The sequence below is a fragment of the Delphinapterus leucas genome, chromosome 13, assembly GCF_059928025.1.
Source record: "Delphinapterus leucas isolate spDelLeu-1000000601 "Yukka" chromosome 13, BTC_Dleu_Yukka2, whole genome shotgun sequence".
Classification (NCBI taxonomy): Eukaryota; Metazoa; Chordata; class Mammalia; order Artiodactyla; family Monodontidae; genus Delphinapterus; species Delphinapterus leucas.
In genome coordinates this window covers 32,209,136-32,221,780 of record NC_143141.1, presented here as the reverse complement: position 1 = coordinate 32,221,780, position 12,645 = coordinate 32,209,136, and the positions used below count along the sequence as shown (strand labels likewise).

At 47.4% G+C, this 12,645-nt stretch overlaps 1 protein-coding gene across 6 annotated transcripts in view; it reads right to left on the bottom strand.

Annotated features, from left to right (window-relative positions):
* SFXN5 (sideroflexin 5) overlaps positions 1-12,645 on the bottom strand; it is a 117,269-nt gene that overhangs the window by 81,355 nt on the left and 23,269 nt on the right. For 4 of the 6 annotated variants that reach the window (XM_022561249.2, XM_022561251.2, XM_030763205.2 and 1 more), the window contains exon 3: positions 9,920-9,997. In XM_022561249.2, coding sequence (XP_022416957.1) covers positions 9,920-9,997 — 78 coding nt within the window. Of the gene's footprint in view, positions 1-2,769; positions 9,125-9,919; positions 9,998-12,645 lie in introns of those variants that run through there. The other 2 variants (XM_022561250.2, XM_022561252.2) reach the window with 2 other exon arrangements.

Genomic DNA, 12,645 nt, shown 5'->3' with positions numbered 1-12,645 from the left:
AAACCTATGCCCCTTCGTCCACAGTAATAGAAAGGTAGCGGGCAGGTGGCTGACCTGCTGCACTACATTTCCCAGCCTCCTTTGCAGTTAGGCTTATCCATGTGACTGAGTCCTCCAGTGGCATCCGAGGGGAAGTGAGATGTGCCTTAGCCTGGCTAGCACCTCCCAGCCTATACTTGCTGTCACCTGCCTGTGAGCCAGAGCAAGGATGTGGCTGCAGTGCAGCCTGGGCTGTGCAGAGAGGAGGACCCAAGGAGATGGTGGAGAAACATGATGGAAGGAGCCTGGGTTCCTGAATGATCCTGTGGAGCAGAGCCACCTGCCCACCTGGAACTCAAACTATTACATGGGAGAGAGATAAACGTCTATCTTATTTGAGCTGGTGTGTTTTGAGATCATTTCATTACAGCAGTTAGTAGAGCCCTAACTAAGGTAACCCATTTGGGGTTTTGGGAAACTGTTTCCCATGATGTCAGAGAAGCCTTTCCAGTGGAGGGAGGAAGGAATGAGCACTAAGTAGTGTTGAGGCTCTTCTCATGGCATCTGGCATTGCTCCCACCTCAGGAGGTTTTGGGGTGAGGTGGGAGGGACAGCTCCATTTTAAACTAAACTGCCTAGTCACGACCTGATCTCATTTGGGTTCATCCCATCTCCAGGCTGCAGCAACAACAGTCAGGGTCGCAGATTTGGGGCCTGGCTTAGCCACTAACTCACATGGTCTTCCTGTGCGAGTCACCTCACTCCTTAGACTTACATTGTTTTTTTGAATTAATCATACAGGAGGTGGAAGCTAGTCCCTCCAGGGTCCCTTCTCATCTGATGATGCCAGGCCCAGCTTACAGAGAGCACAGGACAAGGACTCGGGTCTGACTCTTCGGGTCTGGGCTTTTCCCTGGGACCTGCTGGACCCATGGGTCAGATGCTGGATGCAGAAATGGTAGCAGATACCACCCACAAGCCAAGAGCTGGTTGCTAGTTTGCAGTTGAATGAGCCAGCCCTGCAAACAGGTTACAAGCAAGGATAGTCCTGGAATGTAAAGCATTTGATGAGAGGCCAAAGGAGATGCAATGGACAGTCCATCCACATTGAGAATCTAGGACAGGGAGGCCCCCGTGTCTTCGGTCAGCCCACCAAAGCAGCTCCACTTTAAAGTACAATTCCTCAGTGTGACCTGATCTCCTTTGGGCTCAGCCATCTCTCTCTGGGCCTCTGGCTGAACATTAAAAATTGCAACCCTGATCCCTTAGAACTTACTGGCTGCAGCAACAAACCATTGTGGATGTGAGACTTTGGACCTTTCTTGATTTCTCAACTTGGAGAATGAGGACACAGAAGGTGTGGGGAAACAGTTGGGTGAAAGGTTGCTGGAACAATGCAGAAGTTTGCTGATTTCAGAAATGGCCTAAGTCTCAGCTGAGCTGCCATCTGAACCTATTAGAAACCCAGTGTAGAAGCCAAGGGAGGGGTAGAGAGTGGGCCCCAAACAAGCTTCAGGAGGAGAAGCCCTGCCTTCTCAGGGCAGAGACCTCTAGTGCCCAGACCCCAGATGGAGGAGTCACTGCCCAGGCCCTGTCCCCAGTCTGGCTCCTTCCCCTCCCCAGTCTGGTTCCTTCCAAGCTGCTTCTCCAAACCTCTGAAGCAGCAAAGACAGAGCCTATTTAAAACAACCTCCAGAAGGTAATTAAACAGAGCCTGAAGGGGATCCTTCTGTAAGGCAGAGGATGCCTCCATAAAACAACAAGAAATCTTCTTAATTTATCATTTGGGCCAATCCCATTATTCCTCACCATTAATTTTGTTGCCATGGTTACTCCCAGGTAATAGATACAAATGCATATCTATGTGGGGCAAAGGTACTCCCCAGTTCTACAGATGAAAGGAGAAGGAACATCCCCGCTCATTCTGCTACATAACACACATTAGCAGTCGCGAATTTCATGTACACACAGCTTCTGTCTCTTAAGAGGCCAGACCCTGCAGTCAAACCATTTTCTGGGAATTGGAATTCCAGATCTCCTACCTGTGATTTGAGGCAATTTACTTAATCTTTCTGAGCCTCCATTTCCTCATATGTGATATAGGAATATGAATACTTACTTTCAAGGTTCTTGTGACGATTAAAGAAAATTCATTTATCCAACAAATATTTATTGAGCACCTGTTATTTGCTGGGCACTGCTCTAGGCACTAAGAATATATCAGTGAAAAAAGAGACCAAAAATCTCTGCTTCTGTAGAGCTCACATGCTTGTGTGGACAAACAAAAAAATAATAAAAAGTAAATTTTCTCATATGTTAGAAGGATGAGGGCTTCAAGAAACATGGGAAAGTAGGACAGGGTAAGGATAGGGAGTGTGTACTAGCAGCAAGGATGGATTTTTAAAAAAATTTATTGCAGTAGGGTCCTCGCAAAAGGAGGGATGAAGGATGGGGAATACTTAGGGGACACAGGAACACAGTGACATGACCAGGGCCACAGCTCCTGTCATAGGGGAGAGGGGTGAAAAGACCAGGGCTGGAGCTGGGGTGGTAGAGGGAAGGGTGAGACACTGAGGTTGCATTCCCCCACCCCCAGAAGCACCTCTAGTCCCTGGATCCCCCCCACTGGCCATGGACCCCCAAAATTCCATCTCTTGTCCTGCCTCTGACCCTAGTGGCTCCTTCTTTTGCTTCCCTTGACTTTTCTTTCCCCGGAGAAATTCTCAAGTAGGATGATGTATAGTAAGGTGGTCAGGGTAGTTTTCATTGAGGTGACTTTGGAGGAAATACCTGAAGGAGGGAGTGAGGCCGTGCAGATATCTGGTTGGAGATTATTCTGTCCAGCAGAACAGCCAGTGCAAAGGCCCTGAGGCAGAGTGGGCCTCCCCAGCATGTTTGAGGGACATCAAGGAGGCCAGTGTGACTGAAGTGGACTGAATAAGGGAAAGAGTAGTAGGAGACAAAATCAGAGAGGAATTGGGGTGTTGCAGCTTGTGCTAAGGACTGTGGCTTTTACTCTGAGTTTTTACTAGAGCTGTGGTTCTTAACAGGAGGGCAATTTTTCACCAGGGGCCATCTGGTAATGTCTGGTTGTCATTAATTGGTACCCAGTGGGTAGAAGCCAGGGGTGTTGCTAAATGTCCTACAGTGCACAGGACAGCCCCCACGACAAAGAACCATCCAGCCCCAAATGCCAATCGTGCTGAGGCCGAGAAACCCTGGAGCAGAGAACCGTGTAATGTATATTCTCACAGATCACTCTGAGTACTATATTGGGAATGAGCAGAGGGGGCCCAGGTAGAATGGGGAGACCACCCAGGAGGCCACCACAATGACCCAGCCAAGAGATGAGTCTACAGCACCCAGTACAACTCCTAGCACATCATACGTATGCTTCAGCTAATACTGATCACTTGCCTATTTTGTGCTAACGATAAGGGCCAACACGTAGCTGCCCCAGGGGGGCTGGGCGCTGATCAGGACCCCAGAAGTTTCTGGCTAGGGGTCAGGGTAAGAGGGGGATGTCAGCCAAGCTTCTGACAATCCTGCTGATACCCAGAGAAGATTCAGGGTGCAAGTATTTTTAACTCTCCAGTATCTTCTCTTCTATTTTCAGCAAAGCCCAAACACAGCTGACCCCATTTCTGCTCTGCCAGGGGAGGAGACTGGCAGTATCTCTTACATCTCTGCTGCCCTTTCTTGGCGGGTTGCAGGCAGAATCCATCCTACATGGGGCCTCTGAGCAACCAATATGCTATGCTGGGTGCTGCGTAGGCTCGGAGTAAGGTGGGCGGGTTCCCAGTCTCTGGGGAATGTGTAATGATGGGCCAGAACAGCCACTCAGAAGCCTACGGTGGCTCCCAGAGACCTGCCCCCCTCACTCCTGACCACCCCAGTCGCTCCCAAGCTGGTTTCCTTATCGGCAATTACCCCTCCCCACCTACCTGGCACAGAATGATCCGATCACAGTTCCACTGTCCTGCATCTCCCTTGCTGCAGTACAACACAGCCAGCATCTCTCTGGGTTTCAAAAACTTTCACAACCTGGCCCGAAACTTCCCAGCTTCCTCTCTCAACTTCTCTCCCTCTCTCTCTCTTTCTCTCATCACGCTCTCTCTCTCTCTCTCTCTCCACTCTACTTCTCGGCCTTTGTCTGTGACTTACGGGGACGTCCCTCCCAGGCCTTGGGTCTCTCCCTACATTCTACATCCAACCACTTGCGTTCCCCTGCATGAAGCCCTTCCTCAGCACCTACGTTCTCAGGAGTCTCTCACCACTGAACTCCTTCTACCGTAGCGTACTCCAAACTGCCTCGCCACCAGCCTACCTCCAGGCGCCTGCTTACCTGTGCACCTGCGCGGGAGCTGGCTGCGTGAGGGCAGGAACCTGCCCCGCGCCCACCTGCTGCAGCGCCTTTCACGTACCGGGTGCCCCGCAGATGCCCATGACCTGGCCTGGCAGGGTTAACCGCACAGTGTGACTAGGGCTGTGAGACGTGCACACACACCAAGCTCCTCTGACAGCACCCCCCTACCCCCCGCACTCACTCTGCCCCGTGTTAGCATACACATTCCACTCCAGAGTATCACCTTCCCTTCCAAATCCACCTTCAGATAGTGGGTGAGAGATGGGCATTGGATCTTCCAGGCCCAGCGTTCCTGTCCCACCACATACTAGTTATGTGACCTGAGGTAAGTAATATAATCTCTCTGAGCCTCACTTTTCTTACCTTTAAAATGGGGTTAATATAGGCATCTACCAAACAGCGTTTCTGTGAAGATTAATTGAGTTAATACTTGTAAAGTGCAAATATTAGCATGGCTCCTGGCCCTTGGTGAGCTCACAGTGAGTGGTGCCTCATTACCACGGGGGAGCGTTCCATATTGAACCCCACCCATCTCCATCCATGTCAAACCATTCCAGCAAGGCCCTGGCATATAAAATGCACACAGCACGGCTAACATCCAGAAACTTAGCTGCCTGGGCTTACGTTTTTGCTCTCATCTGTGGCTTTGTTGTTTAACTGATAGCTGCAGTCCTTATTAGGGTTCCTAGCCCATCAAATTTCTACCTGTCAAGCCCAAAGAGTAAATTATACTTATTTTTATTTTATCCTCAGGACTAATTTTTCATCGGTACAGCAACTTTTCAACAAGTTAACAGTCTCTGGAGGAGATATCAGTCACCTGCTAACCAAGGCCATCAGGGGGGAATAAACTATCAATCTGCTTGCACAAACCCCCTGGTGGGATGTTGTAACTGGAGGGCAGGTTAGATAACAAAATAGTGCATAGGATACCCAGTGGTGCCCGTGACATCAGGACAGGCCCACAGGCATCAAGACACAGCCAGGGGCTTCTGACTCACACACCTGCAAAAGGACATCAGGGTAGGCACAGAGCCCAAGAACACAAAAGGCCACCCTCCACAATGAAGTCAAGAACCATCTCCATCTACCTGGCACAGAATGATCTGATCTGTGCTCTTCAGACAGCACAGGCATGACCCTTGAGCAGGGCCAGCCTGAACCAGGAATGGAGATTTCATGAATTCCTGACCACTGAGGCTTCCCCAGATCCTGAGCTGGTATGTCACCACCCATCCTTTCTTCCTGTAGCTCTGGAAGCCAGAGGGGTTGTGGCTCTGCAGGTGAGGCCCAGGGAGGGAAGCACTGTGAGATCTGCAGCAGAGCCCAATCCCAATGCTCTGGGGAGCCAGGAGGGCGGGGGACGGGCAATCTGTTTACTGGGGGACTGAACAGCAGGCTCACACCTAGAGCACTGTGCTACCCAGCCTCCAGATGGACACTGCAGGCATTACCGACGTGAGCCAGAACCAGGAAGTACAGCTAGTGCCAGGGCCCCCCCACCCTCTCCCCTCCTCCCAGCTCCCTGGAGGCACATGGGGGCTTTCAGGATAGAAAACAAAGGAGGCCCAGAAAACAAGACAGGCAGCTTTAAGCTACTGAAGGGAGCAAAGAGGGGAAACATGGCCTCATTCCCCAAACTCTGAAAGCAGGAAGGAGTCCCAAGGGGTGAAGACAGCTAGAGGGGAGCTTGGGCTGGGAGCAGACACAGGATCAGGAAGGACCTGGAGGCTGGACCACCCCTGACAGGTCCACGAGGAACTGCCACAGTCTGAGGACTACTCTGGCCTAGAGAGGGGCGTGTCAGGTCACACCACCCAGGCTCCTCAGTGCCCATGGCCAGAGGGCAGCACCACGCTCAGGAATGGGGAGATCCCAGCCTGCCCTCCCTGCTGACGGCTGCCCCCAACTCAGCAGGCAACACAGACACCTGAAGATGGACCCTGCCTTACCAGCACTGCAGCAGCTCACGTCACTTCCAGGGCCCCGCACAAGGACATCGGCCAAGGGGCTGCCTCTGTTGGCACCTCTGCCCTCCCTCCACGTTGTGGGCTAGAGTCCAGCACATTCGCCTGTCCCTTCCTCTCTAGAGGCCCCATCCTCTCTGTGTCCATGATGTGCTTCCTCGCCTGGACTCCTCCTATCCACCATCTCCTCCTCACCAGACCCTACTCATCCCTCAAGTCTCAGGCTGGCTAAAAATCTCTTCCAGACTCCCCTAGTCTGGGCAGGTTACTCCCCCCTCTGCTCTCCCACAGCATCATGTGCTTTCACTGTCATTGCCTAGATTCTGGGGAGTCCACGAGGCAGGACCCTCCTCTAGCTTTTCCCCTCCTCTCTCCCCGGGCCCTAGCACCAACACTGGCCTGTAGGTGCTCCATAAGTACATAGTGAAACAAACTGGACTGGGGAGGGCTGACGGCTTAGCTACCCACCCTATGGAACACCCCACCAGGTACTAGTGTGTCATGTGGCAGCACAGGGCCTCAGCTTGGGCTTTGTACCTAAAGGTGCTAGAAGGCAGGGGCGGTGTCTCACAGAGTCACCAACGGAACAGAAGAGAAGACAACAACAGCGGGGGGACAGCAACATGTTTTGGATGGAGAATGAGTAGAGTTTTAGTAACTGATCCAGCAGAGAGGAGGAAGCCTCCCCTCAATGCCCGCAGAAGGCACACTTAAGAAGCTGGGCCATGGGACTTCCCATGGTTAAGACTTTACGTTCCAATGCAGGGGGTGGTGGGTTTGATCCCTGGTCGGGGAGCTAAGATCCCACATGCCTCGCGGCCAAAAAAAACAAAACATAAAAACAGAAGCAATATTGTAAGAAATTCAATAAAGACTTTAAAAATGGTCCACATCAAAAAAAAAAAAATCTTAAAATAAAAAGAAGCCAGGCCACCACCCCCAGGGCACCAGCAAAGTTCAGGACTTGGAGGGACCAAGCACCCCAGGAACAAAGAGTTAATCATAGGGCTAAACACAGGGATTTGGTTGAAAATCTGTATTCAAAGCAGTAGAACCCCTCGGCCTTCCCCACGCAGCTAGGTGACTCTTACCGCCCTCACCTGTATCCCCCAGACAATGGAAGTTCATCAACCTTCTAGAGAAACTGAATCCAAGTGACTCCAGACTTGGGAACACTAGCCCAGTGGAGAGCGGGAGCAGGTGAGGCTAAAAGCAGGGAAATTAATGAAAATCTGCAAAGTGAATATTGGGACTCCAGCCTCCTTCCCCTACTTGGCTTCCAGAATGCAGACCAACGAGAAGATACTGTATTTACAAAACAGGAAGAGGATCCTGTTAAAAAGAACCAAGAAAAGAAACAATCAAATAGCTCTCAGAAATTAAAATTATACTAGCTGAAGTTAGAAATTCAATAGACATGTTGAATATAGACTCAAGGAAATTTCCTGTAAAGCCAAGCAGAGGGACAAAGTGAAGGAATAGGAGAGAAAAAAAGGAAAAGAAAATCTGAGTGTTAATCTAAGATGTTGAATATTTGACTAATAGGAATTCCAGAATGAGAAGAAATTATCAAAGAAACAGTATAAGAAAAGTTGCCAGAACTGAGAGATGGGAGTCTTCAGATTGAAAGAGGTCACCAGGAACCCAAAATAATGAATTTTAAAAGAGATGGCATTGTGGAATTTTAGAAATAAACTGTATAGATAAAGAGAAGATCCTAAACATTCCCAAAGAGAGAAAACAGGTCACTTGCAAAGAATCAGGAATAAAATAGCATTGGCTTTTTCAACAGCTAGACCCGAAGCCAGAAGAGCAATGTCTTCAAAATTCTGAAGGAAAATGATTATCAACCTAAAAATTGGAATTTTCTCCTCAAACTGTCAGTTAAAGCTGAGTGCAGAATTACAATTACAAATTACCTTTTTTTCAGATCTAAAAGGATTCAAAATTTTCTTCCCATTTGCCTTGTCTTCAGGAAGCCACCAGAAGAGGTGTTCCACCAAAATGAAGGTGTACACCAAGAGGAAGGCCTGGAGGGACGTGGTCTCCAGAAATGAAAGTTTCAGAGAAAAATAATGGAACTGAAGGACAGGAGTCTTCAGATTGAAAGGAGGCACTGAAAATATCAAAAGGCTGCTACAGGGTGAAGTAAGAATTTCAGATGGTACAAGGAAAACTATGTTAATGAGAAAAAATGAGGCAATTATTAAATCCAGGTAAAACATAAAGTCGAAAAGGAGAGGAAACATAATCATGTACAACAAAGTTGTAATATTATTCATATAATTGTAATAATGTGAATATTGAATATCCATAAACCCCAAAACTATGATAACTATTTGGGGAGGGTGATGAGGGTAGGGGAGAGAAATGTGTTTATGGGAGTGAATAATAAGAGAGCTGAATCCTCAACTACCGTAACAGATAATACAAAAGAACTACTTGAGAAATAGCGGTATAGATAAGCATGTTAGTTTGAAATATAGGTTTCTAACTGAAGAAACAGCTAACAGTATTTGCTTCTGGGGAATAGAAATGGGAATTGAGGAGGGATGGGGCAACATACTATTTTTCCTTACAAGTGTTTTAGTACTTTTTGACTTTTTGAACTATGCACATAGATTACTTTGAAAAAAACTGTGAAATTAATTTTTAATAGATTTTAAAATAAAGCTTATGAACGAAAAGAAAAACTTCAGCACATCAACCATCTGTCTCTACAGTCACTAGAGCTCTAGAGCTGCACTCTAAACTACATCTCCCTACCCTTCCCCCAAACTAAACAAAACCATCAACATTTCAATTAGTTCTAATTCAAGTTCCTACAGGATATAAAAAAAATGAAATTGGGCTTCCCTGGTGGCTCAGTGGTTGGGAGTCCACCTGCCGATGCAGGGGACATGGGTTCAAGCCCTGGTCCAGGAAGATCCCACGTGCCGTGGAGCAGCTAAGCCTGTGCACCACAACTACTGAGCCCGCGTGCCTGGAGTCCATGCTCTGCAACAAGAGAAGCCACCACAATGAGAGGCCAGTGCACCACAGCAAAGGGTAGGCCCCGCTCACCACAACTAGATAAAGCCCATGTGCAGCAAGGAAGATGCAACGCAGCCAAAAATAAATTAATTAAATAAATAGAATTTTTTTAAAAATGAAATTACAGTGTTTTAGCCTCATCCCCACCATCCTCCCCCATCTTTCCCACCCTCAATCTGAACTTTTGGGTAGTGGTATGCTGGTAAATGTTTAATACTTGATTCTTTGAGAAAAAAGTCCTGATTTATAGTATTTGCCAATTTCCATGGTGTAAATTCTCCTATTGTGGATGATTTCAAGCCATCACTATGATGTCACTGAATGTGGGATTGGGAAAAGATGCACACGTTAGCTCCAGCAAACTACTGCCTTAGGCCTCTCTAGCCTTATCAGCCTCCCTACCAGACCCAGGTTACAGGAGAGACTTGAATATCCCTTCCAAAAAGCCAGAAGTCCACAAGGGATGTAGCAGCAGTAGAAGTGGATTCTGAAGGGAAGAGAAGTGGTTCTGGCTGCAGGGAGGGGGTGGTGAATTTGCCACCTTCCTTTCCCTCCCCACCTCTAGCAGAGTTACCTGCTCATTAGTAACCCCCGGACGCAGGGTCCCATGCTTGTAGTCTTCCAGCAGCTGCACAGCCTCTCTGAGACGTCTCTGCAGGCAAAGAAAAGGGACATTGAGGGACACACATCCAGGGCTCCGGCAACCCTCTCCTTGAAGGGGTGCATCAGTACTGATCAAGCACTGACTATATTTACAGTGTACAAGGCCTGCCCTCCAGTTCATGGGACTCACGCAAAACGTTAAAGAAGGCTACAGCCTAAATATCCTTTCATAGGGAAATGGCTAAATGGCAGTGGCATAATAATACTATGGAACATTATTCAGCAGTTTAAAAGTAAAGTAGATCTACATGGCCATATCTCCAAGATATTTTCTTAAGTGAGAGAGCAAGTTGCAGAGCTGTATGATGCCGTTCGTTGTACCAAACAAACAAAACACACACACATAGAAAATAATATTTCCTATGAGAGTATTTATGTGAGAAGATGCATCAAAAATGCTCTAGAAGGAGACCCACCAAACTGGTGACAGGGGTTACCTCGGGGTAGGAGGAAAGGGCTCAAACTTGGCAAGCGGTGTTGGGAGGAACTTTAATCTTAATTGTGATATTGAATGTTTTTATAAAGAGAACATATTTATGAAATACTTATATAATTTCTTCCCAACATTTAAAAAACACTAGCAGAGATTTACATACTAAAATACATATGGCCACAGTAACTGATGGGGAAAGAAAAAAATAAAAGGATAGAATTGTTATGATTTTTAAAATCTTAAAAGCTAAAGAGACAGCAACAGTGAGAGAAGGCAGCCCTTATCCACCGAAAGACCTGTATAAGAATATTCATAGTGACACTCTTCAAACAGCCCCAAACTGCAAACAATTCAAATGTCAGTAATAGATTAGATAAGTAAACTGTGGTATATGCACACAATGAAATATTATACCTCATTTAAAAAAGCAAACTACAAATATATGTTATAATGTGGATGAATCTTCCCCAGATTGGCACCCCAATATCTCTCATCCCCCATGTTCTTCTAGAACTTTCCCACATGCCCCATCCAGAGATACAGTCTGTGTCCCCTCCCCTTGATCCTGAGCAGGCCTTTATGGCTGCCTCAACAATAGAGTAGAGCCAAGGCGAGGCTATGTGACCTCTGAGGCTAGGTATGCAAGGCTAAAAATGCCTTGCACTTCCACCTTGTTCTCTTGGGATGCTCACTCTCTTGGAACTCAGCCATCATAGTGTAAGGAAGCCCAAGAGACCCATGTGGATAAGAACTGAGGGCCTGGGGCTCCAGTTAAGCCACCAGCTAATGGTCAGCACCAACTTGCCTGCCATGAAAGTGAGCCATCTTGAAATGGACCTTCCCCAGTCAAGCTGCCCTAGCCGAAGCTGCATGGAGCAGAGACAAACCATCCCCTCTAAGCCCTGCCCAAACGAAGATCAGTGAGCAAAAGAATTGCTTTTTGTTGTTTCAAGCCACTAAATATTGGGGTGATTTGTTACATAATAGTAGAAGGCTGATACACATAATGATAAGCAAAAGAAGGCAAACACAGAAGAGTATATATAAAATTCATGGGACTTCCCTGGTGGTCCAGTGGGTAAGACTCCACGCTCCCAGTGCAGGGGGCCAGGGTTCGATCCCTGGTTGGTGAACTAGATCCCACACGCATGCCTCAATGCAACTAAAGATCTTGCATGCCGCAACTAAACATGCCACTATGAAGATCCCACGTGCCGCAACTAAGACCCAGAGCAGCCTAAATAAATAAATAAATAAAGTATATATAAAATTCAAAAACAGGCAAAATGCACCTATGGTGGTAGAGGTCATTACAGTGTTACCTTGGGGCAGGGTGGGGTGGTGGTGGTACTGACTTGGAAAGGGCATGAGGGAACCCTCTGGAATAATGGAAATGTTCAATGTCTTGATCTGACCGGTGGTTACATGGTATAAACATATGTCAAAATCCATTAGGCCATACACTTAAGATTTGTGCATTTTCCTGTATGTATGTTATACCTCAAAAAATCAACAATAAACAGTGACAACAGTGAGAGAAGTCAGCCTATGTCAAGGTCAGATGAGGAACCCAGGCAACAGGGATGCTCATCGTGGGGGAAGAAACCCAGGGAAGCCACCGTGTTCCCCTTTGACGAAGGGACAAACCTGGCTAAGGACGGGAGTACAGAGAGACCTCAACAGAAGCCCCTGGTCTAAAGGCAGCATGCAGCCCCAGGGAGGGCACCCCGTGGGGCATTTGCTGAGCAGGCTGACAGTGGTCACATAGGATGGGAAATGAACAGCCACCTCCTGTACTGACAAGCCAGCCGGGCTGTCAGGGGGCCAGGAAAATGTCTCACTTGGGTGTAGCCTGACTGCTAGAAAGCACTGCCTCTCCCCTTTCAAATATATGCATATCAATCCCTGAATTCCAGAGTCCTTTCCCAGAATCTGTTTGTTTCCAAAGTACAGATAGCTTTGTGTGTTTTGTTTTTGTTTTGCCAGTTATACTAGTAATCCATGCTGTTTAGAGAAAATGGCAGAAAAATTGAAAGCACACAAAAAATTTTTAATCACCTGTAAACATACCACTTGCAAAGTGATGATTTTCCTTCTAGACTTAATACATTTGTTTTTCATGTTGATTGTTGGTTTTAACTTGCTTAAGGTCACACAGAAAGTGAGCGGTTTAGTATTCGAGCCCAGAGTTTAGTCAGACCCTT